This window comes from Coptis chinensis, chromosome 6, assembly GCF_015680905.1.
Source record: "Coptis chinensis isolate HL-2020 chromosome 6, ASM1568090v1, whole genome shotgun sequence".
In the NCBI taxonomy this organism is placed as follows: Eukaryota; Viridiplantae; Streptophyta; class Magnoliopsida; order Ranunculales; family Ranunculaceae; genus Coptis; species Coptis chinensis.
The window spans coordinates 65,496,592-65,519,151 of NC_141461.1; the positions used below are offsets into that span (position 1 = coordinate 65,496,592).

The 22,560-nt window shown below is 37.9% G+C and overlaps 2 protein-coding genes and 1 long non-coding RNA gene across 3 annotated transcripts; 1 reads left to right on the top strand and 2 right to left on the bottom strand.

Moving 5' to 3' along the window:
* Window positions 1–396: 396 nt before the first annotated feature.
* On the bottom strand, window positions 397–9,290 carry LOC147493984 (uncharacterized). Its single transcript, XR_015199765.1, has 4 exons — window positions 8,871–9,290; window positions 7,068–7,125; window positions 5,939–6,081; window positions 397–529 (listed from the first exon to the last, which is right to left on the bottom strand). It is a non-coding gene; the product is annotated as an uncharacterized LOC147493984 (long non-coding RNA).
* A 1,318-nt stretch (window positions 9,291–10,608) lies between these two features.
* Window positions 10,609–16,106, top strand: LOC147493985 (putative multidrug resistance protein). The gene is made up of 7 exons (XM_086566012.1): window positions 10,609–10,977; window positions 11,173–11,227; window positions 11,358–11,542; window positions 11,674–12,131; window positions 12,257–12,797; window positions 12,890–14,853; window positions 15,500–16,106. The coding sequence occupies exons 1-7, from the start codon at window positions 10,771–10,773 to the stop codon at window positions 15,873–15,875; spliced, it is 3,786 nt and encodes a 1,261-aa protein (XP_086422138.1). The 5' UTR covers window positions 10,609–10,770; the 3' UTR covers window positions 15,876–16,106.
* Window positions 16,107–17,103: 997 nt separating this feature from the next.
* LOC147493986 (uncharacterized) lies at window positions 17,104–21,793 on the bottom strand. The gene is made up of 5 exons (XM_086566013.1): window positions 21,312–21,793; window positions 20,265–20,301; window positions 19,907–20,143; window positions 19,752–19,799; window positions 17,104–17,752 (listed from the first exon to the last, which is right to left on the bottom strand). Exons 1-5 carry the CDS (start codon window positions 21,611–21,613, stop codon window positions 17,261–17,263), a joined length of 1,116 nt encoding a protein of 371 aa, XP_086422139.1. The 5' UTR covers window positions 21,614–21,793; the 3' UTR covers window positions 17,104–17,260.
* Window positions 21,794–22,560: the final 767 nt, after the last annotated feature.

Here is a 22,560-nt window from a genome sequence, read left to right on the forward strand (position 1 = left end):
TTTGGCCTTTATGCCAAACGATGCGGCTGGGTCGTTTGGAAGAAATTTTTTTCAAAATTCGTTTTGTTTTTACAACACTTTCATATTCATCAAATTCCACTTTTCCATTCAAACATCAAATATCAAACACTCTCATTCATCAAATTCCACTTTTTCACTCAAACATCAGATATCAAACACTCTCATTCATCAAATTCATCCATACATAAAATTCCATTCAAACATTAAACCCTAAATCCTAAACATTAAATTCCATTCAAACATTCATGCAAACATCATATCCATCAATTCATTCGAAGTTAACAAAATTACAAACCCTAAACCAAAAAACAAATTACATCTATCAAACTAAATTACAAAGTTACAAACCCTAAACTCAAAACAAATCAACTATAAGCCCACCAATGTACTTGCACCTAGTCAAGTTGTACGCCTGTTCGAAGGAGGACCTTGCTTCCTCTGGCAGATCATTCCCAGCCAATTGCAGACCTCTCTCTAGCAAACGACTGGTTTCATCGATGACGTCGTTCTGTCGAAAAAAGAAAAAACAAGATAAGTTACCAATCGAATGCAAAAAATCACAGTTAGAGAAAACTCAATTAAAAATCACAATACTTACAATCGGTGAACAGTTAGGCAGTGTCTCCAGGGAGGGATGAATAGGAAGAAGCTCAGGGTTCACCAAAACTACATGAGAATTCCTCGCATACCAAGTCATGTAGTTTTGATGACACTCCCATGGATAAAACGAAATAGGTCCTCGGTTGCAGAGTTGAATCACGTGATTCTGCCACGACTCCCAATAAAGAAAGTGGCCCAATATTGGTCCAAACTCACCTCATACCATACCCGCCCCCGCCAGTTTTGTTCTCCAATTTGGCATTGGAGGATCTCTAGGTACAAGTTGCACGTGACCCAACCGACGACTACCCTTGCAACAACGTAAAAGCTCGACAATGTTGAAAAAACATAGCAATCCCTCAAAAATGCAATGTCATCGATCGGGTTTGTATCTCGATATTTTTGTAGGGATGCCAAACAACTGAAACAAAATCAAATGTGTCATTAACAACTCTAATGATCAATTACTAAAAATAAATATAAAGAAACTTAAATACCAAATTGTCATTGAATTTAATACTTACATTGAACTCATTCAAATCATCAATTATCGCCGATAAAACCGCAATGCATACGTTGTGTCGTAATAGTGTGGAGCTTAATCGATGTGTCTGTGAGCACGCTGGTGAGACGAGATATAGTTGAAGTTTGGGACTGTCATGAATACGGAAAATACTCATAGATCCATGCCTAGATATACACAAATAGTTAACATATTGATAGAGTAATAAAATTAACAAAAAAAAAAAAATAAACTCTAAAATACTCAAGTTTTACGTAGAAGAGTCATATAGCTCAGAACCCCTTTCACCTTCGCATGTACGTGGCAGCCGAGACCTCTATATATAAAACGCCAAAATTGCTACACCCCATGCATACTCTTCTATCTCATGAATTTCAACAACGGCCTCGAGATAACATATAGGCACTCCGGTCCCGGACTTGTCAAGAAAAACGGCACATCCAAAGAAAAACGAGAATAAAAGCTCTAACAGTCCGTTGAACATCCGGAAACTTCGAGGGCTTTCTATCACATTCCCAAAGAAAGCGTCACATATAGGGCTATCATGAATCTTGTTCGCAAAATGCTTCCGGATGAATTCTAGCCTTACTTTTGAAGTGAACTTGCTAGCTTCCATCTCCTCCTCTAATCAAATCAATAGGGAGCCCTGCACCAAGATGTAAGAGATTTATCGATTGTTGTAAGTTCACTCACTGTCCTTTGCACCGCTTCTTCCTCTAAATGGTGGACTCCACAGATTTGGACAACATCGCCCAAAGTCACAGATCATCTCCCTAACTGGCATATGGAAGGTGTTGGTCTCCGGATGCCATCTCTCCACAAACGCAGAGATCAATGGTGGATCCATATGCTCGTGATAACCTTCCACGAGATCAAACAACCCAAATCCTTCTCAACCGCACGGAAAATCTCCGGAGACCTTTCACATTCATTTTGAAATTCCATTGGGATAACTTCGCTAAGTGTGAAACACACTTCAACGCTCCGCGATCCTCACGAAACAACCGAGCACGCATTAGATATATATGAACGTAAACAAAAGATTTTGTAAAAGAAAATCAAAGTACACAAGAAAAACAAAATATTACCCTTCTCTCCCAAACATCGCAGCGGCGACATGCACCGCATAGTCATACAACAACTCGACTCATACGGGCTTCCCCATACACACCTCTTTGAAACTCCAAATCATCATTGGATTTTCTTATTTAAATCCAATACCGGAGGTGCTTCTTTCACTGGTGGTACGCCTTCTACCACATATTCTTCAACATCATCATCCCGCTCATCCTCCTCCTCACTCTCCTCCTCACTCTCCTCACTCTCACTCTCCTCTTCTACTATACTCTTCCCTTTGTCTAAACCTACATCTAAACCTACATTAGTATCACTATCTACACTATCTACACTATCTTCACTAAACGAATCAACCTCAGGAACCTCTTTTTCCAAATGGTCCCCTCTACGCGATCGATGATTAAGCCGTCTGCCCTATGTCTTTTTCTTCCAACTGCATCACCGCTAGAGGAACCGCCACCAAACAATTTCTTAACACCCTTCAATGTAGTTTTTGCTACATTCTTCACATTCTTTGATCGAGGACCCATCGCTACAAAGAAAAATAAAATAAGTATTAGTAAACCATATTTAAATAAACAATGTACAAAGAAAACCACTAGAAAAAAGAGATCATCCCAGTCGTAAAACAAATGTACTTATAAGCTTGCTATGATAACTCCAAGTATATATGAAGAAATAGAATGAGGCGTTACACTATCCAAATTCTATCGAATTTTTGGTGAGAGTTTCCTTTGTTTAGTCAACATTTCGTATACTTAAACCTGTCATAACCTGGAAATCAATAATGACATCCTTCCAACAACCATATGTACATAACACCCTATAAAATATTCAATTTCTATCCCTCGTCAAGCATAGGGGAAACCACCCAAAAAAACCACCTTGATTGTACATTCAGTAAATTTGATAACCAAAGAAAAAGCTTCTCACCTATAATGCTTTTTACCCAGTTTTGTTCCCTCAGATCCGGACCTTAAGCAAGTACTGTGAAAAGCTGCATGTAATCAAGGTCATTACTCATTAGTCAAGACTCAAGAACATAAGCAATATAAAAGGTGAGTAATGTGAATGTACAGAGACACTAATCATAAAATGGTAAAAGTATCTTCTCTTATAACATCAAGCCTTAAAGGAAAATACTAGGTATGAAAGATGAGCACTATGAAAGTTTAGCAACAAGATGTAAAGCAACTCATTTTTAATTTTCAAACGGGGCTCTAAATCACATGTTTGGGGGTATCACCATGCTACCCCTCTAAGGGTAGCATCGCTAGTATTTCTCTAAAGCGTATTATTACTAAAATGGAGAACTTTATAGAATGTAAAATAATCTCTAACAAAAGTAGCTTCAAGTCTTCACTTATGCAAATTAAATGTAGTCAAAGTCATATTGCAGCTTATCTTTGCAATATGACTCCTCATGTCATTTACTTTCGATCATACTATAGACCAACTTAATAGCATCCTAGATAGTAAAACAACAACCCCAAGTCCAGATGATACCCATACATGGCTAAGCACTGCGATCACTCATCAAACTACATGTTTAGATGGTCTTCAAACTCACAAGTTTTTTAAAGAAAAAGAACTTATTCACGCTACTTTACAAAGCAATATTCAACATGTTTTTATATAACTAAACTAGTCGGTGCCAAACAAGAGAAAAATAAAATTTACACTGCTGTTACTTTATAATGATATTTGCTACACTAACAAATGACCTCTTTCACTTTACTATCCAACTGATAAGTTTACGAGAAAATGAATTTTCTAAAGTACAGTTTGACATAGTATATCTTCTCTTTGCTACTTATTTCCTTTTTGTTGACAAGAACTCGTAAGTTTACACGAAATATTATGAGCCTTGTTCTTACTAAGTATAGACTCTGGCTAACATAGTTTAACATGAGTTAAAGCTCCCCACCGACTACAAATATCACAAAGAAAAGATTGATGAGAATCATCTCCGAAGAAGGATTATGCTTGAAAAAAAAAAGCCTTCAAGAGTCAGCTGGTGCAATTTGAATACTTTAGGCAGTCTAGAGTCTATTGAACGCGAAGCAATAAATTTTTCAGTCATTTGAGCTACGGTGTCACGGATGTGACCAAGACTAGTTTCTATACTCAGTCTCTAGAGAAGAATTTCTAGTGTTCCCTTTAAGTTTATAGTGGAAATATAGTTTTCCACCTATATAAGGAGTTCAGACAAGCAATATATTGATGGCACAAAGACCAAGCCAATATGCATAGCGTGAAACGCTAGAACTTTGTCTTAGGAAACCTCGCTACCCCCAAGAGATCCAAGTAGTCAGGCTCTAACTGAGCTATGTCCAAGACCTATCCTAAAGTCGTTGGGAACCCATGACGTACCCTGGCCCTGGTATTGCACCAAGAAAGTTTCTTGATCTCTCATTCAATACTTTCAAATGCTACACTTGATCTCTCATTCAATACTCTCACAGGGGAAGTTCCTAACTTTGCTGCCATTTAGAGTTAGAAAAAACACTCAGCCATCCTAGTTTATGGCCTGTGCTTCATAAGTCATGACTACACGCTTTAAGGTTGTGGTGTTTCATTGTAGGGATGTTAATCATAAGTATGGCCTGTACTTGGAAATGAGGTGAGACTCTTTTTAGAGTTTTGATTAAGTTGTAATGGATTGGGACCTGTAGTACAACTTTGATGTAGCTTATTATGGTTATTACTGTGAACCTCTCACACTCATATTATAGTAAAAATGTTATTTTATTGACCCAAAAATAAAAGATTTGGAAAAAATTGGGTTAGAACCAGAATCCTTATTCTACATCAGAAAAGAAGTTGTAACTTTTCAGACAGCAGCAATTTAGGTGGTGATTTTTGTTATTTAACGTGGCAGGTATTGAGGCTGCCTCTTTCTTCTTTGGCTATAGCCTCACTGTCCATTGGAACACCTTTAGTGTACTTAGGATTGTTGACGATGAATATTGTTAAATTAGAGACCAGATCACTATTGGACCAAACACCACATCTAGGCTAATGCCATATGTATTTGTCAACTCTCGAATTTGAAGGTCTATTTATCTAATGGTTGAATCAAAACATTGCAATGTGATAGTGGTTTTAAGTTTTTGATAATCGGACTTTTGCAAAGATCTCGGGACTCAAGTATTACAACAAAATAACTGGACTCTCTCAAGAACAAAATGAACTTGACTCTCCCTCGTCAAGCATAGGGGAAACCACCTTGATAACATACATTCAAGAAGTTTGAAGGAAGGCAAAAACAAAAAAAACACCACAATCCCCAGGATAACACACTTTCGGCTTTTGGGTCTAGTTATATGGCATTGCTAACATCAATTTGGATAGAATCAAAGCCTAATCTTTGTCATATGTGATTTTGGGTCTAACATTCTACACCGGGCAGAGGTAGTAAAACAGGTAAGTGTTTATAATATCTTAAGCTCGGCTTTTGCTACTTAACTTCTCCTTAAAGAGAAGCCAACTACTCACGACACCCAAGTATAGATCAATCTTAGCTAAATATATGTACATTTTAAATCCTATATGTGAAACACAAACCATTACATTTTAAAACGCATGCTAAAGAATTCATAAACACAATAAAGAGAGAAATATACAAAGTGAGTGAAGTCCATTGGTCGAATTAAAATAATGAGTCTCATAATTTAAAACATTTGGGTTTCAATTATTAGTTTAGTTAGTAGTTACCTTTCAGAAAAATGCAGAATATAGCTTTTACGACTAAGGCTTCAAAGCTTGGAAAACAATATTGCTAGCTGCTCATCTGACACATTCACTTCCACACATGCTCCAACAGATGCAGCAAGCCTCGCAGCTAACTGATGCTTACACTAAGTAGAAAAGAAAAATTGAATCAAAATCCACATGATAAAAAAAAAAATCACATAGACAGTTTCCGAGTTATGCACGCGAGAAACAATTTTCTCCGTGTCCCTAGTACTACATTTCTAATATGCACCCCGTCAATCATCTTCACCAATTTACCCAGCAAACATAACAAAGAATCAAAGAGACACATATTAACTCGAGCAAAAAACAGCATATGGTAGTACGAAATGTACAGAACCAGAGAATTCTCGCGATAAATTGATGACAGCCGACTTGGTTGCTTTTTGAGAGGGTTAAAGGTCGAGCATGTTGGATGGTCTATAGGTCTTAAAGCTTTGAAAACCTCATTGTGTCCTAACTCATGAGAAAGTGGGTGTGGGTTTGTTGGACTCCTGTTTCGCCTACAGTCCTCCGGTCTACCATTTGTAAATTTGTTTCAATATAACCCACACGGAATGGGCATGGGCTAATTAAGCATCTAGTTCAAATATAACTGTTCAGCCACAACAATACTATTTAGAACACAATGGCATGTGCCAAATTGCAATTGTCATTATTCCATCAACATCCGAAAAAACAAAACAATAGCTTTCTTTAGTTTAATTGGCATATGCAATGTATAATGTAATGCTTTATAGTACATGGTTGGGTCACTTGTATAAACTGCAAATTCATTTGAGCTTCAGAACAAATATTCTACTTCTCAAACAAACTCAATTACTAACACACACTTATAAAACTACAAAAAAAAAAAAAAAATGGTGAACAACCCATTTCTTAATTTCACGTTACCACTCACACATAAAAAACTAATCTTTCAAAGCAAATAAAAAATCTTGTAGAAGCTAATAAGAGATTCTCAGTTTCTACACCAAAAAAATTGGTGAACCCAAAGACAAGAATAGAAACATTACAGAAAATGTGAGTAGAAGACATACTTCGAGTGCAATGTGAGAGGAAAATAACAGTTATATCTAGTGCGCCATACCTGGATTGTGAGACGATTGGATTGTGAGAAGATGTAAGCTGGCTATCTGGTGAAACTCCTGCGCAAATCAAGCTACAACTCTAAAGGATTCTAACGCCACTCAATAATGCAATCAAGACTACGACATATTCACAATTCCTTCAATCCTTTTAAACTCACACTGTTGAAAATGCGAGGGAGACACTCAAACCAATTGATAAACAAGTTGATATACCTCCTAATCCTTATTTACTCTATAGTCATCCTTATCATAATCGCCTCATACATTATACCAAATCCCAAATACACGAAATTCTTTAAATTGGTAAAACAAATGATTTTCGATTAAATACAACTAAAGGGAAATTAATGATACCATTTATCATCATAAACAGTGAATGGTGCTAAACTAAACAAAAACTCTACTATACCATCATCGTTATTACTTATTACCATCAAAATGTATAAAAAAAGATAATAATATACACTGATATCATTTCTATTGGTCGAAAAAAACAAACTATACGTTAAATAACCACTATACAAATAACACTACTCAAAACCTAGGGTAATTGAAAACTAGCTTGTATAACTTTTAATTTAACTTAATAACAGCTTAGAATAGCATTACTCTTCCTCGTCATAAAAATTCAATTGGGTGCTTTCTTTATCATGACTGTGTGCAATATGATTTCTTTATCTTATATATACGTTAAATAAAGAATTATGTGTCCTGAGATTTTTTTTAACTAATGGAGCTACGGAGCTACTTTATTCTTTCTTTCATGCACCAAACAGACGGATGCAATAACCTTTGGCCCCAACCTAGACTAAGGCTAGTATCAAGTATCAACTGTCAAGACTTCGATTCGAGCCAACTGAACTTCAATATGTACAACAGTACAAGCTCGGTTAATCAATAAGTTTTAGTTAGTGTGCCTGAGCCTCCCGTCGAGCCAATGGCACAAGAAGAGCCCATACAATATTTGTCTACTCGGGCCAATCTAGCTTAGTATGTTCATGAATCATGATCCTTCTCTTTTTTTTTCACGTTCAGATTTCTATATTCACCCAAAAAAAATCTGAATTCTGCTCATAGTTTGGTTAGTTAATTATTGTGAGATAGTTAATTATCTTTGTGATTCTTCGACCTACCATCTCATCATTCTCTATCTCGGGGATAGAACCGAAAATGAGATGATCCCCGTTAACTTCAAGTAGGAGGTGTATTTCTAACTCTCTTCTTGAGACACCTAGCTAGTAGCTTGATCTTCTATCCTGATCAAAACTATAAGCCGCCTTATGTAAACACCAAGTAGGAGGTATATTGGCCACTTTACCAAGTGACACTTGAATTAAGCCAAACCATAAAACAAATTCAATCTTTCAAAATCAAGAAAGAAACAGAGTATCTGAACTCAATCTTTCGGCATCGCAATACCATTAAAAACTCTCACGAATCCCAAACACACCCACAACTTGCATACATACTGCGAACTCATGAATAATACACTCAAACGATATGTATTGCGACTAATACATACTCGCAATACATACTCGCAACTCGCAACTTGCATACTCACCTACAACTCGCAATACATACTCACAAGTGCATTTTCAACTAAGAACATGAACATGAACAACTCAAGATATATACCAAGAACTTAACAGACTAAGAACTCAAGATTTTTTTATAGTTCCAAACATACTAATCTAAAAAAGAAACACACAAAACACAAAAACAAACATGATTTCAAGTCTGTTGTAGATGCTCAGGAAATTCAAAACCACTAAAATATTGTGATCAAAATTCAAAAGGGCTACCTCAGAGGGCTAACAATGGCAGCTGGAGAGTTAGGGAACCAAGTCAAAACAAGCCTGACAATCAGCAGCGTGTTGTAGATGCTCAGGAAATTCAATACTCCATTGACAGCCAATTCGTCTACCCAATTTTCGATTAGATTAGATTAGATTTAAAACCGATCTAATTTGATTAGATTGAAAACCGATCCTGTATGTGTCTACCCAACTAACGAATCGAATCTAGTTTTCAATGGCAACTTTCAACTTTTAATTTGGGGTTTTTTAACGGTGAGAAACTCGAATTGTTGGAGATTTGTGGTAATTCAATCGGGCACTCGAAGGTTTGCACACGAATTGAAGTTCGAATTTGGAGTTTTTTTGTTAGGGTTTCGAAGGGTTTGGGTGAAAGAGATGACCGGTAAAGATAGGTTTTTCCGGTTTCAATTTGGGTGGGGGGGGGGGGGGGTGTATTGGGCTTTGTTGTTTGGACTTGGGCTGGAGGCTGCCCGATGTAATTTGAGTGGCGCCCAATACAGCACTCTTTCATTTAACAACTTGAAAAGCTGGTCGAATATGTTGTCCATCTTCTTCTCTGAGAGCTCAAATCTAGCTTCCATTTTCTTTTCTGAAACTTCCCTTGCTTAGACTTCCCTGATTAATCTGTCATTTATTTGATTAACTAAACTTTGCAGCTCAGTGACCTGGTTCTGGGTTCCCTTATTAGCTAGTTTCTCCACTTCTAACAAAGTCATTTTCCCCATGAAAGAATGCTCTGTACCAATTGTCCTGTACTAGGACTGCAACAATAGAAATCTAATCCAAATAGACTACATTAATCAAACAACCTCTCTGATTAACAGAATACAGAGATATCCTTACTTTTCTTTTAGGTGAAGTTGAGGGTACGCTAGGGTGTACCCTAGGCCCCTGGCTCTACCACTGGGCGCTTTCTTCTAGAAAGTGTCTCTTTCGCAAAGCTTTTAAAGCATGTTTATAGCTGCTTCTTCCGACGACTCCTGAATTACAACAAGTTTTAATATATGTACAAAAATAAAATGAATAAAGAATTCCACATAGATTACATGCTCATTGAATATTTGTTTGATCGTTTTATCAGCAAAAGTAGTCTTGCATAAAATGTTGGTTTCCGTTGTGGAGCTCTAAATTTGGGCCATCAACCCCGGCCCAACCCGTCTCTCAAATGTTGCAAATTGCAACATGACCTATTGCGCGGGTGGTCTTATTAATGCTGTTAACATTTTATTAATGGAAATCAAAACTCAACTACAGATGACGATAATTTAACAAACTAATAAATCAGCAATTAATTTGAGTACGAACTTAGTAGCTAGTTAAAAACTGATTATAAAACAACCAAGTATGATAAATCTATAAATCTCTATCTTCTTAACGTCATTTTCAACATTATTGCATTGCATGAAAGCTAAAGCCGAAAGAAATAGTGCTTATAAAGAATAAACCAAACAGAGATCGAAGAGGAAGTACTTGTTTGGGACTGTCCCTACTTTGATCTATTCACAAACATTCCGACAGTATCAAGAGAATAATACAAAGCCGGCTCCATATTCCATTTGGCAGTAACACAAGATATTACAGTAACAATCAATCAAGGTGGCGGCCCGGCCTGCAGTTAATACGTCTCTCTCTACACAGTTACATCCATAGGATTACATACATTTTAATACTCAGGTGATAGTGTGATACTATCTATATATATTATTTAGAGAAGCATATTGGTATGAGAAAAGATTTCATAGCTTTTCAATCATTAATTAGTTTTCTCTCTACTTGATAGACAGAAATTGAACTAAAGCCTCCTGGAACAAGTGTTGTTGTTGGGTATGTGCTGTTGTTGTAACCATCCATAAGACCATAACCAACCAGTTTTTTCGTAAAAACAATGGAGAACAAAGAGAAGCAGGAGAGTCCTTCAATTTTTCAGCTCTTTCGATTCGCTGATGGGGTCGACAAACTGTTCATGTTGTTGGGAACTCTAGGTAGTATTGGAGATGGTTTGATGAACCCTCTCACTTTGGTGATACTCAGTGGTGTGATCAATGAATATGGAACTCCTGGGGCCACTTTAAGCAATCGTCTCGTTGATAAGGTCAGTTTAGAGTCTAGATTATTTCTCTTCTATATTGCACTATGCTCACTTCGGCGTGGGAATTTTAAACATGTTTCTTCTCCCCACTGAGTGCTGCATGCACGAATAAATTTACGTCTTTTCTCTTTTCTCTGTATGCGCCATCCTAGACTAAGTAGGTATTTGTTCTAATAATAATATCACATCTGTTCGCAGTATGCACTCAGGCTACTCTATTTGGCTACAGGAGTTGGAGTTTCAGCATTTGTCGGTAAGCATTGACTACCTTCAGTAATCTTTTCTATGAGAGACTAATTAATATGCATGCAGATATCAAATTCATGGCTGCATTAACCACCTCCACTGAACTATTGTGTACGTGCTTACTGTCATTTCCACAGAAGGGTTTTGTTGGACAAAAACAGCTGAAAGACAGGCTTCTCGTATAAGAATTAAATACCTCAAGTCTGTCCTCAGGCAAGACACCGCTTTCTTTGACACCCAGTCTGGAACGTCGACAACCTTCCAGGTTGTGTCCACCATCTCCTCCGATGCCCAAACAATTCAAGATGTTCTGGCTGATAAGGTATCGTCTTGGCGTCTTTAAGCAGTTCTGTTCTCTGTCGATCATGATACCCAAATAAATAGTTTCTGGTTTGATTGTTTTGTGTCAGGAAGAGTTTAAGTAGCTTTGCTTTGTGATTTTTCATGTTGCAGATACCCAACTATCTCGCAAATGTCTCTGGATTCCTCTTCTGTCTTGTAGCCGCCTTTATACTTTCATGGAGATTGGCCTTGGCGTCATTTCCCTTCTCACTAATGTTTATCGTTCCAGTGGTTGTATTCGGAAAGGTTCTTATGGATCAGGGGATGAAGATGAAAGACACTTATGGTGTTGCTGGTGGGATTGCAGAACAAGCAATCTCATCCATCCGCACAGTGTTTTCGTATGTTGGAGAACGCCAAACACTTGTAAGGTTCAGCAAAGGACTTGAGCAGAGTGTGGAACTTGGAGTTAAACAAGGATTTATCAAGGGAATGCTGATAGGGAGCATGGGCATAATTTTCGCTGCTTGGGCTTTCATTGCATGGGTTGGTAGTATACTAATTAGTGAGAAGGCCGAAAAGGGTGGCCCTATTTTCAGTGCAGGATGCAGTCTGATCATGGGAGGAATGTGAGTTTTCCTTAACAAACTACTTTTGGATTACATGCAGGTTGCAGAAAGTGAGGTCCGCTTTGTTTACTCCTAATTCATCTATTCAGTTTTGTACTTAATCACTTTGGGTTTTGCAACTTCAGGTCATTGATGAGCGCACTCCCAAATATGACATACTTTTCGATGGCAACCGCTTCTGCTTCTAGGATATATGAGATGATTGATCGCATTCCTGCAATCGACGTGGAAGATGAAACAGGAAAAGTTTTAACAGCTGTGAGAGGGGATATTGAATTTAAAGATGTTCATTTCAGTTATCCATCCAGGCCTGATACTCCTATTCTGCAAGGACTTAATCTTAAAGTGCCTGCCGGTAAAACGGTAGGTCTTGTTGGAGGAAGTGGTTCTGGTAAGTCGACAATCATCTGTCTACTTGAAAGGTTTTATGACCCTACCAAAGGAGACATCCTTTTGGATGGAAACAAAATTAAGAAACTTCAGCTGAAAAGCCTGAGAACCCAGATTGGTCTTGTTAATCAAGAGCCTATTCTATTCGCAACATCCATAAAAGACAATATACTGTTTGGCGAAGAAGAGGCTTCAATGGATCTTGTAATTGAAGCAGCCAAGGCAGCTAATGCACACAACTTTATTACAAAATTACCTGATGGATACAATACTCAAGTAAGCGTCCGCAATAGTTTTTATCATCTATTAAAAGTTTATTTATTGTTTACTATAACTAATTTGTTGAACCATCTCGTCTGCTCGATCAGGTTGGGCAATTTGGAGTTCAATTGTCTGGAGGCCAAAAACAAAGACTGGCAATTGCACGAGCTCTAATGAGAGACCCGACAATCCTGCTGCTTGACGAAGCTACAAGTGCATTGGACGCACAGTCAGAAAGGATAGTACAGGACGCTCTGGATCAAGCAGCACAAGGGAGAACAACAATAATTGTGGCCCATCGCCTCACAACCATCAGAAATGCCGACTTGATTGTGGTTCTTGAATCAGGAAAACTACTAGAATCGGGTTCTCATGATGAACTGATGCGTATGAACAATGGAGAAGGTGGTGCCTACTCTAAAATGGTGTTCCTTCAACAATCGGGTAAGAATGAATTTAATCAACCCTCTCATTTTCAGACAGAGGGTAGCAGTCAGCATAGAATGATGCCCATGCCAAGTCCAGTCAGTGCGAGGTCAAGTAGGCAAATGAGCCCTGCTTATCCCATGAGTCCTGCATACCCCTTCAGCCCAGCATATGCAATGAGTCCAGCATTCTCCATCCAAACTAATCACTATGATATTCCAGCTGAAGGAAATTTGAAATCCTTAACCTATCCTCCACCTTCGCAGTGGCGCTTGTTGCAAATGAATGCACCTGAATGGAAAAATGCAGCTCTTGGGTGCCTGGGTGCAGTTGGTTTTGGAGCTGTTCAACCGGCACATTTCTTCTGCTTGGGAACAATGATCACAGTGTTTTTTATCCAAGATACTGCACGTCTCAAATCAGAGACCAGATTCTATTGTTTCATGTTCCTAATTGTCGCAGTTATGTGTCTCATCACCAATCTCCTCCAACATTACAACTTTGCTATCATGGGAGAAGGCTTGACCAAACGGATACGAGAGAAAATGCTTGCAAAGGTGTTAACATTTGAGATTGGATGGTTCGATGAAGATGAGAACACAAGTGCTGCCGTTTGTGCAAGGTTGGCTACTGAAGCCAACACTGTCCGCTCCCTTGTCGGGGACCGTTTATCCCTGCTTGTTCAAGCCACCACTGGAGTCACCATTGCTTTTGTACTAGGTTTGGTACTTACATGGAGGCTAGCTAGTGTGATGATCGCAATTCAACCAATAGTCATAGCTAGTTATTACTCTAGGACTGTCCTAATGGCAAGCATGTCAGAAAAAGCTCAAAAAGCACAGAATGAAGGAAGCCAACTTGCAAGTGAAGCAGTAGTGAACCATAGGACTATCACTGCTTTCTCTTCACAGAAAAGAATACTAGACCTCTTTGAAGATTCCATGGAAGGCCCTCGCAAGCAAAGTGTCAAACAATCCTGGGTTGCAGGTCTCGGCTTGTTTTGCTCTCAGTTTTTCACTACTGCCTCGATAGCTATGACTTACTGGTACGGGGGGAGGCTCTTGACTCAAAACCTGGTATCCTCAAAAAATATGTTCCAAACCTTTTTTATCTTGTTGAGCACAGGAAGGAACATAGCCGATGCAGGAAGTATGACTTCTGATCTAACCAAAGGTAGCGATGCTATCAGATCTGTCTTTGTTATCTTAGACAGGAGAAGTGAGATTGAACCTGATGTACTTGAAGGAATCAAACCTAAGAAGCCGATTAAAGGGCATATCAAGCTGAAGAATGTATTCTTCTCCTATCCAGCAAGGCCTGAACAGATGATTTTCAAGGGCATGTCCCTCGAAATTGAAGCTGGGACAACAATAGCGTTAGTAGGACAGAGTGGCTCTGGCAAATCTACAGTCATTGGACTTATTGAGAGATTCTATGATCCACTAAACGGTTCGGTAGAAATAGATGGACAAGATATAAGGAGGTACAATCTGAGAAAACTAAGGACACATATTGCATTGGTCAGTCAAGAGCCTACTCTCTTCGCAGGAACTATCCGCGATAATATTGCCTACGGGAAAGAGAACGCCACAGAGTCTGAGTTAAGGAAGGCTGCAGTTCAGGCTAATGCTCATGAATTCGTAAGGTATGAATCATAACCTTTTCTTTTGTATAGTTATGGGGTTAGGCAGACCCCTACCTGCATAAGAAATGTTAAGCTCTTACATGTACAGTTTGCAGAGCATCCTCTGTTACAAACTTACAATAGAATACGCATCCAAAGGAGGAAAGAAATAAAAAAAAGTGGAACTACATTTACACTCATTGCAAGCCTGAAAAGGTAGTAGTGGCTGATACTGCATGTTTCCATCAATTCCCTCTTCATGCTAATAGCCATCAAGATATTCTGACAGTACCATGGTCCATGGTAGTGGAAAATGTTTCATTACCAATACTAAATGCCAAAATGGAATCAGCCACAAACTTGAACTCTCATCAGGTTCAACCTGATATAATCCTCCAGTCCTGCATCAATAGCTAGTAACTTGTGGTAGAAGACTGATTATTTACTATTGCATCCATTGAATGCAAACACAACTCCCCATTGTGGTCCCTAGCAGTACCACCATTGCCATTAGATTGAGAGTTCACTGAGCCATCAGTATTGAGTTTGGTAGTTCCATCGTCAGGCTTATTCCATTGACAGAGTAAAACATGTTGAAACAGAACCTTTTAGGTAATTTTTTTAAGTAGGCATCTTTAATTGTTTCTATAATTTCTCCATCTTGCAGCTCCATGAATAATGGATATGATACCTACTGTGGCGAAAGAGGAGTCCAGCTATCTGGAGGTCAGAAGCAGAGGATAGCACTTGCTCGTGCAATACTCAAGAACCCAGCAATATTGCTATTGGATGAGGCCACCAGTGCCCTTGATAGCATCTCAGAGAATTTAGTTCAAGAAGCACTTGAAAAGATGATGGTTGGTCGAACTTGTGTAGTTGTAGCGCACCGATTATCCACCATACAGAAATCGGATAAAATAGCAGTGATAAAGAACGGGATGGTAGTCGAACAAGGCTCGCATTCCAGTTTACTTGCAATGGGACGTGGTGGTTCCTACTATTCACTGATGAAACTACAAGGTGGAAAGTCCCCATATCGTTGACACACTGCTAAGTTATGGTTACTGAGTTCAAGCAGAAGAAACCCTAATTATATTGGAAGAGACTATCACTCTCCTGTTTTACACCTTGATATTGTTTCTCAGTTTGAACACGGATCAGTAATTCAGATGTACCTCAGCCATTGAGCAGCCAAATTTTGCAAATATGGTGTAATTAAATTGTGAACTGTTTCTTAATCCTCTTTACCCAGCAATATAGTAACATTTCTTTCAGATATAGATGTCTTTCACGTAACGTGTGGGATCAGCATCTGCTAATTATAATAAAGAGTAGATTCCACATCACATCATAAATCGTCTACAAAGAAGATTCATCAACACTGCAGCACACACCATTGTGATCTAATCCCAGCTTATGCCAACTGCGATCAAATACAGTTGACACATCAACCGAGTTATACCACTAACATCCCTGTTCTCCATGATATATTTTTTTTGCTTGGTCTCCATGATATTAGTTTACCTGGAAGCAAACTGATTGAAGTCCGATACCTTTGTACAGTCATTTCTTGATCCCAAGACTCCAATCCATCACCATACCCAGGTGGCCAGGTAAACAATTTCAAATGCAACTAACATCTAACATGGCAGTTGCAATCAAGGCGTAGTAGAGACCGCACATAACCTATGGTTGTGCATCCTTCCCGCAAAAGAGGGTTCAGGTTTGATACGCGGGAATATTCATTTGTGGGGATGTGTAATTATTTAACTCCTATGGGGTTGCGTTGAATAGATGATGGGCTTCAGCCTTTGTTTCTCTAAAACCTGGTATGGATACATTGTTAATTGCCTGTAGGGCTGGTGATGTTAGCCTTCAGGTCAGGTAGACAACGACGTGACTGCTTAGGTAGACAAAGACAGCTATGGCACATCATGTCATGTTTCATTGTCTACACTTCTTGCTTGGCTTGTAAGCCGCAGAAAGATTTTTTTCTCTCAAAGGCTTGGTAGGGACTGGAGACATTGGCAAAGAACTTGTTCGTATGATTCTTCAGTAAGAACAGGCCAGACTGTTTGAGGGTGTTTCAGAGAATTTAATCCATACTGTTTACAAGTAAAACACTGAGCATAATTCTCTTTCCCAATAAACCTGTGCAATTTCATCACTTTGCCAACCCGTATTACTGAGTACTCAGTTTTACTTCGAAAGGAGATATCAAGTGAATCTTTATACTGTTCACAAAGCATGAAAGCAAGGGAGACTTGCATACAACAGCAACAAACACCTTTTCATCTTATATCATTGTAATTTTGAAATTTTCACAAAGAACACAGCCAAAAACCCAAAAAAAACATGATAAAGTACCCAGATAACATTTTTCCACATAAGAAATTCATGCATGAAGTATACATTGGAATGAATTTAGTTACCCAACTCGTATTCTATCTAACCGATCAACACTCTTCCGTGCTCTCTCTAGCTGATGGTCAACGCTCTTCCGTGACTTCTCAATGCAATCTACACTTCTTCTAGATCTTTCCATATAGTCCAAAGAGATCCTGAACTTCTCTAGCTTGGTTACAGTGTTGGATTTGTAATCTCCATTTTTTACTTTATCATGCCTGTCAATACTTTGTCTTGGTTTCTCTCTCCGGTCAGTGCTCTTCCTAGAACCCTCAAAACAGTCTGTGCTCCGTCTGGACTGTTCAAACTGGTCTGTGCTCCGCCTTGAACTGTGCCTTTGGGAAGGTGATCTTTCGACAGTGATAATAAACTTCTTAAGGTGCTTAATGTATTCTGGATAGAGCTCCAAGTCACAGTGATTTCCTCCTTTAACCCATAGAGGTTCGTACTTCTCTTTACACAAATCCCAGAGTTGTTTACCATGAGAACAATCTACAACTTCATCAGAAGTTCCCTGTAGAGTGACGTCTAAGATATTCAAATTTGTGTAGTCTTCAACCAAAATCTCGTCATCATGAATCAAACGTACACAAGACAGAGGATACCCTTTCAACAAAAATATATACATTTCTACTGAATTTGAAAAAAATTACAGTTACACACTTGTACAGTCAGCAAAATATAGAAAAATACTCAAGTTTGTAACAGATAAATAATCAAGCCTATGTCCATCCCAACAATGTTTGGTGTAAAAGTCACAGACATGGCATTGCCATCTTCTGCAGTTTTATGATTAAATTTTTGGATGGAAGATTTTCAATAATGTGCACCCAGACCAAGAAATATTTGTATTAAATGAAACACTAAGGTTATTATGCAATATCTCTAACGGTTTTAGAATGCCATGTTTATAGATAACAAATCCCACTACAAGTGTACAACTGAAGCTCCATTCACGCAAAACCACCAAACATTATCTCCCAACAAACTACCTATTAAAAATTTCGAAAATTCAAAGTGCAACATATCTCCAACATTCATTTGCTATACTTCAACCATGGCGCTGCTAAATGAGGTTTTCGTGCAAACCACTACCACTGCGGATGAGCGATACCAATGCACAAACTAGCTTCATGACCCCGCAGCGGTACAAAATGGTGGCAACTTCCTCTAAAAAATTATGTGTAAGCTTTCACACCATGTTGAATGAAACACTATTTCATTATGCAATCTCTCTTACTGAACTACAACGTCATGTTTATACAAAACAAATCCTAATACAACAAAAATTTTGCTCTCTCTAAAGTCTAAACCACCAACCTTTATCTCCGAACATACTACCTACTGCACATTTCTAAACTTTCAACATATCTCCAACATTTTACATCTAAGGTAACAATTAATACACCATTAGAGAAAGAACACAGAGATATATATATGTAAATGAATCTAGGCATGAAAATAATAACAAAATAAAACTAGAATCAAGTGATGGCTATTTCTTCTTTTTCTTTGTTGAATACAAATCTACCCTATAATGTATACAAACTTTGGTCCCCTATTAGTGTACACACAATGTTATTGGTAGGTCTTGTAGCTTCTTGCTACAAGAACCATACTATAACCTTTTGTAAGTATTTGACAACTTAATGATCAAGAAAAATCAACAAAAGGTTGGGAGAAAAGAAGCTCGGTATTCCTAACTTTCCTTGCAGAGCAAAAAGGGAGGTGAAATCACCATTCTCAAGACCACTTGGTCTAACCTAACACTATTCTCTGTCTTCGGGTTATATCTTGGTATCTTGGTTCGCAACATCCTATAGTCTCAGGGCTAGGCACTACGCTTCTCAACTGATTCGTTGGCTGTGCCGTGGCAATGGCTTCAACAAAAAGCCGCAATTTTTTTTTATTAAAATGGGCACCTAGGGTCCTCTCTTTCCCTCTGTTCTGCCAATATCTTCTCTCTCCCTCTAACCTTTTTCAGTGGTTTGTGCCACAGATAACAGGAAGATGGTTTAGGGTTTCAAGGTTGAAGGCATATGTCATTTATATTTGCACTGGCATCAATTATCAAAAGTCATTTTTTGTGCATTTGAATAAAAGATTGGGCCAAAACCAACACTCCTCATGTTAAGACCTTCAACATCCCAGATAGTTCAAAAGCGAAATACGATCCAAAATAGCATGAGTTAAGCCTACCCCAACGCACCGTCCAAAGTACCGTATCTGTAATCGTACCTAGACGACCAGCATTTCAGGTAACATTGGACTGGATTCTATATTCGGTGTTGGCTGTAATGTGATTTTCTCCATCACCATACTATATTACTATATTAGTGAGAAAATCGTCTTGCTAAAAAAACAACTATATACAATGAGTGTAGCCAGTAAGTGCAGTTAAGTATATGATGCACTTTTACTGAGCTAAAGCGGACCAAATCACACATTGAAACAAGAATCAATAATTAAAAGTTGATACTTGGGTAAAAACAATATAAATGAGAAACACTTACATGAATGATCAACACAGGACAACTAACCAACGGAATTTTGTCAATATTCTGCACACAATCAATATAATATATCAAATGTTATTACAGGATATTGCGAGCATGTGCAACAGTTGAAAAACTTGAATAATCAAATAGTCTAGACAAAAGAGAGTTACCTTATATATGTCAAACCAATATGTGCGTTTTACAGGGTACATGACTCTTAAACCTGAGAGAATAGGACTATGGAGAACAACTGCTCTCAAATGGGGTAACCGAGCCGCTAGATCCAAGGTAGGGCCACTTCCAACAGATTGACCATAAAGAATTATATCTTCCTGTTTTGTTCCAAAGCTCTCTTCGAGACACTTAAATGCTGCCTCAATATCTGCGTATGTGTTCTGCTCACTTGGCTAAAAAACAAAAGCAAATGAGTTAGTGACACACCGATATGGTTACAGTAATTAAAATGTAAACAGATATATATCAACGACAACGGTGATGATGATAAAGAAACGTCAAGCTGCAACAAACCTTTCCAGTTGACTGCCCATAACCTGAATAATCGTACCTGCATGAAATACATGTTAAACAAATTAACCAAAGACTGTAATAGTTTAGTATCCATAAATAGCTTAAATCCTTTTTTGTGATGAAAAATATAAAATAAAATAAAACATGTAAACTATCAACATGAAACAAAGATGATGTATTATATCACATAGCAAAAACAACATGCAATCAAACACATGGATATAGGAGACAATAATAATGAGCGATGGATGTGTGTCTCACTCAATGAGGATCAAAAAGTGTGTACTTAAGTAGAAACAAGTAATTAATAAGAGACTAAATCTGAGACTTAAATTAAGCTCGCCACTAGAAGGATAATGAATAAAATAAGTTTTAATCCTAAAAAGGAACTTTAGAACTATACCCAAATAAGAGGTAAAATAACGCACGTATTACTAGTACGGTCGTGCGGATAGAGAAACAATGTTGAAGAAGATTATCATCTACTTGTTCTATATTATACATTCAAAATTGAAACGTGAACCAGGGAACTCAACAGAGCTAGTGCCTAGTAGCATTACATACAGCAATTATTATTTGCAGAAATGACTTTATATATGGAGGCAAAGAAGTTGTTAAGGTTAAAAACCCTAGAAGGGAAAATTAAAGACTACGATCAACAAATGCAGGTAGGTATTCTTTCCATAATTGCAGTAGTAGTGCATATGGGCGTGGAAGGCTTAACCTTTAAAATGGTGCACACTTTCTCTGTATCTCTACAATTAAATATGGAGTGGGATGGAACACAATAACTCATGATACCAACGAAGAAATTGAGATTACCACACTACTTTTACTTCAGTTGCGTAAAGACCATAAGAGAGTAAGCCTTAATTTTTACTTGGATTAAGAAGCAGATATGAAATTAATCAATACAACATGATGGATGGTTATTACTCAAAAGGAATATGCAATTTCAATGCTCCAACTACCAAATATTGGTTTAGATCAACCCAACATAATTGAATCAATAACAACAGTAAAAAAATAAAAATAAAGAATTATTACCCCATGAGATTAACACGTAAATGGATACTCAATTCAACAAAGAGCTCATACATTTGACCAAGATCTGCAGCATTACCATGAGAATAAAGCAAAGTAGAAGTAGCCATAGGGTGACGAACATATAACGCAACAATATCAGTACCACGACGAGTAGGTAATTTGAGAATTTCAACGTTTTCTCTGTGTGGGTATGTGTTGAATGTTAATAAACCAGTTGTTTCATCTTTTATTAACTTGTATGATGCTGGGTTTGGTGGGAAAAATGCAAATTTTGCAGCCATTGATGATGTCACTCCACCCATTATTACTCTTCTTCTTCTTCTTTGAGGATTATGATGATGATTTTAATTATACAGAATTATTATTATTATTGGAGTTGTTTGAAGAGTGAACTCTCTCTGTACTGAAAGCCAGGTGTTTTTTTTTTTGCTTTTTCTTTTGTTTTAGAAATGGATTATTATTAGCATTTTTAGGACCAGTCTGTTTTCTTATAATTATTTGGGCTTCTTATCCTGTTGTCTTAATTATTTGGGTCGGCGGTTTTCTTAATTAGTCCCATCTCTACTAAATCATTTTTTTTAACGAAAAAAGTATGGAACGCCGTTATTTGGGTTTTACAATTTACATCCTCTTTATTTTTCATTACTATTTATTTTTAGTTGAAACCTAAACTCTAAGTTTGGAAAAAGAAAGAGTTATTTTTGCATTTTGCTTTGAAATTGATTATGGGAATTTGCTGTGCGTATGTAAATGCTTTGAAATTTGAATGAATTTAAGGTTCTGTGAGGGAGTAGTATTCACATCCAATGAATATCGCACACGTGTCCAGCATATACAAAACTACCAATCGACCTCATATCTTTGTTCTTAGAGCTCGCTTCATAGTGACTCGACTCAAGTAATCAACCTATTCAACTCGCGCCTAGAGCGATGTCACCACCAACCGATCTCACGTACTCGTCCTGCGAGCTCGCTTCGAAGTGACTCGAGTCGAGTAAACGATCTCACCCATAAATGACCTCCATAGTGCTCAATCCCCTCGTTCCATAACGGCTCGTAACGTATGCCTTTATTACAACTATCAAGACCGAAACTTCAGGCATGCTTTACAATAAATGTCTTTAACTCGCCATCATGGCTTGCGAGTGACCTGAAGACCTGGATCTTACTTGATACGAGAGAACAAGAGGCGCGGACACCTTGCCTATATAAAGAGGATGAGAAACTATGTCTGACCTTATTTAAGTTC

What these genes read in the sequence shown, in the direction of transcription:
- LOC147493986 (XM_086566013.1), bottom strand. Translation starts at nt 21,613, where the DNA reads ATGGGTGGAGTGACATCATCAATGGCTGCAAAATTTGCATTTTTCCCA. An exon ending in TTACGTGTTAATCTCATGGG is followed by an intron (nt 20,302 to 21,311) that starts GTAATAATTCTT and finishes TATTTCATGCAG; the next exon opens with GTACGATTATTCAGGTTATG. An exon ending in ATTGGTTTGACATATATAAG is followed by an intron (nt 19,800 to 19,906) that starts GTAACTCTCTTT and finishes GATTGTGTGCAG; the next exon opens with AATATTGACAAAATTCCGTT.
- LOC147493985 (XM_086566012.1), top strand. Translation starts at nt 10,771, where the DNA reads ATGGAGAACAAAGAGAAGCAGGAGAGTCCTTCAATTTTTCAGCTCTTT. An exon ending in TGGAGTTTCAGCATTTGTCG is followed by an intron (nt 11,228 to 11,357) that starts GTAAGCATTGAC and finishes TCATTTCCACAG; the next exon opens with AAGGGTTTTGTTGGACAAAA. An exon ending in CTGATGGATACAATACTCAA is followed by an intron (nt 12,798 to 12,889) that starts GTAAGCGTCCGC and finishes CTGCTCGATCAG; the next exon opens with GTTGGGCAATTTGGAGTTCA.